This window comes from Glandiceps talaboti, chromosome 17 (genome assembly GCF_964340395.1).
Source record: "Glandiceps talaboti chromosome 17, keGlaTala1.1, whole genome shotgun sequence".
Taxonomy (NCBI): Eukaryota; Metazoa; Hemichordata; class Enteropneusta; family Spengelidae; genus Glandiceps; species Glandiceps talaboti.
Genome location: NC_135565.1, coordinates 12,472,906 through 12,482,127, shown reverse-complemented (window position 1 = coordinate 12,482,127; position 9,222 = coordinate 12,472,906). Strand labels below are relative to the sequence as shown.

Sequence of the window (9,222 nt, the reverse complement as noted above, 5' to 3'; positions counted from 1 at the left end):
TTTACTATAAAAATGTGTTTCATATAAAAACTATGCTCATTCAATGAGACATAATTTTCCTATTACTAGGTACTATAGTTAAATACGGTTACTCTAAAAATTCATGTTGATGAAAGACTTCTTAAGTTTTATCCTACAGTGGTTGAAGATAAATTTCATTTCTTATACACTTTCGACAGCACTTTATTTGACATGTGATACATTCTGATGATCACACAATGGGGGATGATAGGCGATTTACTGCAGTGTTGAAGTGCCCTTGCACTGTCTGTCAAAGGAAATACTTCTGACATGCCCTATAATGCCATTACGTAAGATTTTTCATGCACCAAAATAAATGGGATGACATTATCTGAACATTGCATTAGTGAACACTAACTGTGCTATCTTTTAAATTGAGCTTATTTGCAAATATTTCAAGTTATTAGCACTCAACTATCACATGTACACATAACATAATTTTATTGATTTCTGCAGAGTAAATGAAAATAATTGTTAAGACTGTCCGGCATTAAACAGACTGTGGCTTCGGTACAATTTCCATGTGACTTTAGTACAATTTCCATGAAAATCAAAGGTCTTAACTCTGTCCGAATGTGACTATATCAAAGCTTGTTTCCAGTTCTTTTGACAACTATAAAAATGTTGGGTGTTCACGGTCTTCATTCAAGGAAATTCAATTTTTTTAATTTTCACATAAAGTTAACAGGTTTATTTGGCAGCCATATTGGATTCATTCTAAAATGGCTATTAAATAATATTTACCATAGTTATCTTTTACAAAAACGTGTATGCTGACACCCAATTTTTTCATGATTTTAACTGAGAACAGGTTGGAGTTTTCCTGAACAAAGTTAGAGCAAAGGTTTGAAAACTTTTATTTCTGAGTTGCATACTATTAGGCAAAAAAAAATGTTTCTGGTTGGGACAGTTTGTCTGAAGTGGTGGGATGATGAGACATTTTTTTATTTTTTTTATTTTTTTCTCAACAAACCTGTCACTCAATCTACTATTTATGGCAGTTGCTGTTCTTTTTACTTGGTGCTTTAGAGCAAGTGTGTATGTGGGGGCAGATGTCATTTGCTTGTTCATGATTGGCTCTGCAGTTGTCTTCACTGAAGGAGGAAGGGTTATTTTTGTTTTTCTCCCTTGGATCTGCAGACTGTATGGGCTGGACAAACAAGAAAAAAATGACCAATGCGACGGTATTTAAGTGATGCGACCTGAAACAATTCTTTTTTTTTTGCATTAAAGTTAACTTTAATCAAACACTTTCAGAATCAGTTTTTTCAAGTCTTGAATGCACTGTCCTGTAATGATAGCATTCGGCATTTGTAGCACAGTAGCTGCCATCATACTCGTTGTATTACTATCAAACTTTAACATTTTAAGACGTTGATCAAAGCTAGCTGATATGTAACCCTCTTCATGTAAAAATGCTCTGAATTTACCAACATCACAATCATCAGAAGAAATATGCCGCATTCCACAAACCTCACAGCACATCTTCAAAATTTTCCATATCAAAGCTGTTCCTTCCTGTCCAAGAGATGCCACAGAAGTTTGATGTTGACGAAATTCAGCCGGTTTCATCTGGGTCATATTTTTGTCAGCTTCCATGGTTACTTGGTGTCGCTGTTTGTATTCTTCTAATTCTTTCAACAGATTTGGACCCAGATTCTTGATACTTTCATCTAGAACATTCACAAAGATAAAAATTTTAATTTTAGGAAAAATGATAATATCATCAAAGACATACTACTACAAGTACATACACTGAAATTACTGTAAACCAAGATATTTTCACTTACTATCAGAAATTTTGCAATTTTAGTTTTCAGCTAGTTCTCAAATACTTATTTTAACCAATTTCCTGAATAGTACATTAATAACAATAACAATAACAATAATAACTTTTATTGCCAACAATTATAGTCTTACAAAATACTCTAAACGTATCTACAAATGTACAAAATATCAAAATTTACAAGTCAAATGAGCCACCAAATAGATAATGTAGAGAATTACAAACATTGTGTTCATGTACAAGAAGGTATTTAGTCACTACTTATTTATGCATTTTAGTTTTCCAGAGAAATAAGCGTAAATAAGTCTCTCGCAAAAAGTTCCTGGTATACAGTAAATGCAATTTGCTTATAATTAAACACCAGAGAATGAAAGTTGACACTATGAAACTCATTGCTTGGAGTTAGTTTCAGCTCTGCTTAAGACAGGCTAACTCGGAGGATTGGTCAAATTTAGACAAACATGATATTCTAACAATAATAATATTGTACAAATTGTGTATAATTGATTAAGATGTATACAATAATTTAACATTTTTAATCAGTATTCTTTATTTTACTTGATTTTGTATTTTGTACCTTTCCTTACCTTTTAAGTTTTATAGTTTTATTCTTGTATATGTAATGTGTACTTGTATGGAAATTTAATTGTCTTTTACGATCCTATAAATCAGTGGACATTTATGGTCATTGCAACAAGATAAATAAATAAATAAATTAATCAATTAATAAATTAAATAAATCAATAAACAGACAGACAAACAAACAAACAAACAAATAAATAAGTAAATAAATAAACATTTTATTGTTACCTTTCTTTCTATGGATGTCATGACTATGAATGCCAGTCACCAGCACTTCATCACATGTATGTTGTGCTGATTCTAAAAAATTAAAAAGTTATGAACATTATTGCTTACAGAAATTCTCTTAACACACTTTCTACTTCATGAAACTCCACACACAAACACACATTAAATTTGTAATACTGTAAAGTAATTAACCCCATATGAGGAAACAGTAAAACTTAAGATGTCGTGGTAGTAGAAATATACATGAAGTAGTTACCCAAATGTGACGAAAACATGTAATTTTAAACCAAGTCAGCAGAATTTGATGGGTTGAGCGTACAACCAATGTTTGTCTTGAAATGCTTCAGGATGATTTTTCCAAAGGAGAATTTGTATCAAGGTCAACACTTCTGGTCCACAAGCTGATTCTAAACAGCACTCCTAGTGGCCAAACTTTACAATTTTTTGTCTTTCTGACAAAGAGAATATGGTGTATTGATTATTTCCAGGCTAAAAGCTAATTCTAAACAGCACTCCTAATGGCCAAACTATACAAACTTTTGTTTTTCTGATAATCAGAATCTGGTGTATTGAATGAAAAATTAGTCACTACTATGTAATGTATATTAGTCATATTGGCTCACTTTTAACACTCCTTAGGTTAATTATTCCAATAATACAATTACATATTACACATTGGTTTACCTGTATCACTTGACTCTTCTGCTTCTAAAACTCCAAATCTTTCCATTTTTGCCATTGAGTTTGCATTTACACCTTCCTCACCTCTTAAACTTAATACTGAAAATTAAAATTAAAATAAATCAAAACAATATCATCAAAATTACATTAAACATATATTTCACAATAGCAGGAAAGGATATGCCCAATTACAATTTATAACTTCTTTGTACAATTAATTTTCTTGTGGTGATCATATTTAAGTCGTGCCCACTTAAGGCAAAAAAAAAAAAAAATTCAGGTTCGTCAAAGGACGTTTAACCTTATTTGTCTCTGGTGTACAAACCTGATGTACAAACTGTTGAGCACTCCACAGACAAGAAAATGATAACAAGTTTGTTGTTAACTGAATAATAGTAATTTGCCGTTGAAATGTCATTTGGTGTATTAATTTATGTGAGACTATGTTGACTATGGGCAGATTCACATATGATTTGAATGTTATTTCCATAACAGAGGGTAATTTTTGATGTACACTACCACAAGCACAATGCAAAAGGGCTTGTTGTTGATATTTCTCTTCATTGTATGTGGGTAGCCCAACGCTAGCGTAATTCTGCCATATGGATGAAAAATTTGGTATTTATTTTGGATTTTTAATTAATAAAACAACTTTACTATATTTTTCTACTTGAAAAAATAATGTGAAACATCATATACTAAGCTCTTGTTGGTAACTCAATAAATTGCAAAAACTTATGAACTATGTAAAATGTTTGTTATTGTATGAACCCGGATACAATAACAACATTTTCCCATACATTCTTAGCGTTTTGCAATGTATTGAGTTACAAACATTAATTTTATCAATGCTGTTTCACATTACAAGTAGGAAAACGAAGGTAAAATTGTTTTATAAATGTAAAATCCAAAATAAATACCCTATGTCATCCATATGACCACTTTTATTAGAAAGCTAGTCTTGACCTATACTGCATTTTGTCTATCGAAGAACAACTTGTTTTTAGATTTAAAGTTTGAAAAAATTTCCAACAAATTTGTTAAATGTTGTTAACCCTCATATTCAGAAACAAACGTTCCTTTATAACAAACAGCAATGAAGGTATGGGGCTGTGATCGTAATAGATTTACATACCATTTTGCTGACTTTGATTGAGTTTAATGGAGTCTGTGGCTGCTGTCAGTACCGGCTTCACTTTCTGTCCCTCCTTTGAAGGCACTGCTTTAGAAATGAAAAGTTGATAATCTCGTCATAATGTAATAAACTGGTAGTAATGTAAACAAAACTAGTTATAGTATAATCAATTTGATAGTAATGTAATAAACTTGTAAAAATGTAATACACTGACAATAAGTTATTTATAAACCATTCAACAGGCATTTCCCGATAACAGGAGAAAGATTCAGTGATAGTGTACGAGGAAACTGGAGTACATGTACCTGTGGAAAATCTGTGTTGTTCGGTTGAGTGAACAGGACTCTTTGTACTTACAATGCGGTAAATTTCATCAAACCCTGAATGGGTTCAAACCCCGACCACAGTGGTAAAAGGCAAGTGGTTTAACCACTCGGCCACCGACAAGCCATAATATAATAAACATTAATATCATTATTATAATAATTATTATATAATAACAAAAATCTTAAAACAAACCTGCAGATGCTGTATGTATTTCCTGTTTATTAAGTACTCCTGAAAGAAAGCATAATGATGGTCATGAAAATGAAAGTGCACTCACACTGGTAAACCAGAGCTCTTCCATGTCTATGTTATTTTCACTAATGTCTAGATCAAGTTAGCCAGAGGGGGCTGTTGGCAGCTAAAGGGTAAGAACTGCTGAAACCACACTGGAGTGCTTTTCAGAAGTAAATTTATGTAGTACAGCTGAAAATGTAATTGATTGGGGGGGGGGGGGGGGGGGGGTAGTTGCGTGAGTGCTTGTGGTGTTCTCTACGGCTGTACTTTCACAAGTGTAGCAAGTGAAAGTGCTTCAGAAAACACTGCAAGCATGAGTGTAAACATCCCTGACTACCAACTGTTCTTACAGCACGTTTCGATGGTGCCGTAAAAGAGGCTGTGATTTACGACGATGAAATAACTGTGTAATAATGATAACATATAATACATACTTTCTTGGGGTTTGGCTTCTGCAGGTCCTGTTGTATTTTTAACACGAAAACTTTGACTCTTCTGAGACAGATTTCCTAAAATTGGAAAAATAAAAATATTTCAATCTTCTAATAAACTGTCCATTTTGAGAGACTAATATAAATCTCAATATTTGATAATGATAATGCCATATTTTTCAAATGTTTATCCTGTGAAAAAAATTATGTGGTTGTTTGGCTCTTTCTGTCAAATTACAGCTCATTGCAGGGTACTGTTAACTAGCTCTGTTTGATACAATCAGGCCGAAACCAATAAGAAACTGCACATTCTACACTTTAAGATAACAAGATTGTAACTTCTTGCTACATTTAGTCTGAATGAAATAAACCATTGAAACAACATATTGCAACAATGTTTTGATGTCAGCATTTGATGTCTGCCTGGTGGCCAGTGTGCCCTCTAAATGTAGTAATGATAGCCAAAGTCTGTTGTTGTGGGCCAAAATGTTAAAAATTGGTGAGTCACCATACACACATGTAGTAAGAGATAGGGGAACACCAAATTTTGGTGCATCACTAGAAATTGTGTGCATCTGTGGTCTGGCAAATTGGCTTAGAGGGCATGTGACTGCTAGTGCCACATTTGATCATTTCACTTAGACAAAATGTCGCAAGAAACTGTATTCATTCAATCTTGCTATCTCAAGATGTAGCATGTGCAGTTTCTTATTGGTTTCTGTGTGGTTGTTTCACACAGAGTCAGTGAACATTAACCTGCAACATGCTGTATATTACTATGGTAAGATGCATAAGAAAATGGAAATTCATGGTAAATAGTACTAAAACAAAACCTTACCTGTATCCTTTGGAGTTTTGGCTCTCTTTTGATTTCTTAAATTCAGACTCTGAAACTTAAGTTCTGCTTTTTCTTTACCATCTGAATCTGAAAAGAAAGATGATTTCTTTAAAAAAAATTCCTTCAAAACTATTTCTGAATAGTACATTAGAATTTTGAATAATTATAACTTTCATGTCTCATTGGCTGACCTACACAAAAGGTAAACTACATTTGTATAAGCCATTTGCTGATTGGTCTCCTCAGTCGATGCCCAGCTGTTTTCATGCATATTAGCCAATCACAGTGATCTTCTTGTAAAGCTACAAGTGAACTGTAGATGTGTTTTTCATTATATTTCAGGCTAAAATGTACTACATTTACCTGACAGTCTTCTTGAACCCTCTAAGTTTTCTATAGGAAATGCTGTACTTGGAGACTCCTCAAAATAAAACTTGTCCTTGATGGTGTTTCTTTCACTATCAAACTCCAAGCTAGAGGGTCTTGGTGTCATTTCTCCAGGTTCACTGCCAGGTTGTTCCAGATGATCCTCTGGAATGAATCTACCATCTCTAATGATATCTAGAATGTAACAAAACATTTCTCCTGTTTAGTGTAATACATTCCAAATCAGTATGCTCAACATTATCATAACTGCATTACAATAGGGAACTTGCAATCCAAACTGAGCATGCTCAGATGCAAAGGACTATGGGATTATCTGTGGTTATCGTAATACCGAATCTGGAGCTACTGATAAAAATAACCTCCCACAAAGATCAGGGTGACTATGAATTGATCATTCCTGGTTATAAACAATGTAACAATATTGTTTACAATGCTAATTGATTAGTGTTTATGATCACATTTCCCATGATGCAACATTCAACATGGCGGGTTTGCAAGTTCCCTAGCGATGATTTTTTTTATCCTTGAAAACACTGCAGAGTGATCTCCTATAATGCACCTATAATTTATCAGTCTGTAATAATGTGTGCGAGTAACTGCAATATTTATGAGTTTGTAACAATGCACAATAATATTTCAATAAAATGTCTGACCTGAGCTTGGTGGAGGAGAAATGTAGTTATGACCAATGATTATAGTCTCTGGGGTTAGCTGGCTGACTTGAACTCAATGGAAATATATAAACCTTAACATCCCTTCTACATGTATGTATAAATAATACTTATAAGTGATTGAATCTCTGAAAGTGTTATATATTTTCAAATATAGCAGTGAAAGAGTGTACATGTACATGTACATGTATGTGCACAGTTCTTTCATGTGATAAAAGGGACCGTGAACTTCTGAATTGTAAAGACTGTGAATATGACCTCTGACCTTATAAGGTAACCATATTATTAACCCATGAGGTCAATACGATTATGTCTTACCTGGTCCGGTAGAAGCACTGGTTGGTTCTGATGATGGTAAACTACATATGACTTGGTCTGGCATTGGATATATGTTGTTGCTAGGATTGAATTCATCTTAAATGGAAAAAAGAGAGAGGAAACTGGTCATGAACTTGAAATGGCACAAGCTGAGTTTGTAAGCATATTACACATTAGTATAATGTTAATGTCTTAGTATGTCTTCAATAACATTATAATAACATTATAATTGTCCTCTGGCATGGTTAGAACAGCTGACTGTGTGTACATATATTTGTGTAAGCAATTTCACAACTGAAATAAATTTTATTTCACCAGAACAAATAACAAAAACATTGTCATTAAATTTGTTTATTTTTGTTTGTCTTTATCTTCCTGTTTTGTAATACACCTTTGATATTTCCCCTGGATTTATGTAATCAATGAACACTGTAGAGTTGTATTTGTGCGGTGTTTTTATCCTTATCCTCATAAAATTTAATCAATCAACCAACCAATCAATCAATCAATCAATAAATAAATCAGTTTATTGTTTGTACTTATGGCTTGTATTTTATTGTGCTGTTGGTAACTCTACTAGTACTGGGGTGAATTAAGTGTACTAAATTAATTGAACAAACAAACAAGCAAACTAACTAACAAACCAACCAAAAGAATATTTCTTGAGCTTCTCTTATTCTCCAAGTATGTGTATGTACATATATGTATGTGTGTATGTATGTGTGTGTGTGTGTGTGTGTGTGTGTGTGTGTGCGTGCGTGGTGGGTGGTGGGGTGTAAGTAGGTGTGATTTTCTTACCTTCTTCGATTTTTTGATCTTGTAAAGTTCTTTCTCTCAATGACGACCCCTTAATACTGTTCCATAACTTCCAGTGGAAATCAGTCTCCCAATACCTCAACTTACTGTGGGTGGTCAGAAATTTCGGCAATTTTTTCTCCGCTTCTTTGTCCCGAAGTACAACTATAAGACGGTGTTTAGAGTTGTCTTGACTTTCTTGAAACATTCGATGCAATACCATACGACATGTATAATTGCTCCACTCGCTATGGCTATGGAATTCCACTACTGTCTTTCTACAAGTATAAACAAACTCCGTGATTTGGTCCAAGATTGGCGGTCCGCCGATGAAATCGCGGGCAGCGTGAGCTCCGTTGATTTTAAAGTTGCTTTCCATGTACTCTGTTGTTCGGTCTATCCATTCTTCGTCATCTCCGGTCATGAAAAAATCTGGAGCGTCGTCACCTTCATGTAATACCTGCCGCATGGGGTGAGCCATTTCGTTGTTGTATTTAATGCAGCCTGCAGGTACGTAATGTTGGCGTTGAACAGTTTCTGTAGACACGACTTGTGCCAACAAGCATGCGGACAGTCTAAGCCGAATAATATATCGCCTAACAGATCCCCGGGTCGTTATTCTTACGGTATAACAAGAAATGAATATTTTGTCATCTATATGTATTTTGCGATATCTAAAAATACATCGAAAAGTTAACGTTTAGATACTTTTCTTGTAAAACTTCCGTGTTGTTACTGATTACTAAGTTAGGTGGTCTAAAATGAGGGCGCTCTACATAGTACTACAC

At 33.8% G+C, this 9,222-nt stretch overlaps 1 protein-coding gene across 1 annotated transcript; it reads right to left on the bottom strand.

Moving 5' to 3' along the window:
• Nucleotides 1–417: 417 nt before the first annotated feature.
• LOC144448079 (uncharacterized) lies at nucleotides 418–8,915 on the bottom strand. Its single transcript, XM_078138231.1, has 10 exons — nucleotides 8,438–8,915; nucleotides 7,640–7,735; nucleotides 6,627–6,824; nucleotides 6,264–6,350; nucleotides 5,429–5,503; nucleotides 4,953–4,991; nucleotides 4,434–4,520; nucleotides 3,302–3,397; nucleotides 2,618–2,689; nucleotides 418–1,694 (listed from the first exon to the last, which is right to left on the bottom strand). The coding sequence occupies exons 1-10, from the start codon at nucleotides 8,913–8,915 to the stop codon at nucleotides 1,261–1,263; spliced, it is 1,662 nt and encodes a 553-aa protein (XP_077994357.1). The 3' UTR covers nucleotides 418–1,260.
• Between the last annotated feature and the right edge of the window lie 307 nt (nucleotides 8,916–9,222).

Coding starts and splice junctions, on each gene's coding strand:
- LOC144448079 (XM_078138231.1), bottom strand. CDS start 8,915: ATGGCTCACCCCATGCGGCAGGTATTACATGAAGGTGACGACGCTCCA. Junction 6,825..7,639: donor CAGTGCTTCTACCGGACCAG/GTAAGACATAAT, acceptor GTTACATTCTAG/ATATCATTAGAGATGGTAGA. Junction 4,521..4,952: donor AATACATACAGCATCTGCAG/GTTTGTTTTAAG, acceptor TCATTTCTAAAG/CAGTGCCTTCAAAGGAGGGA.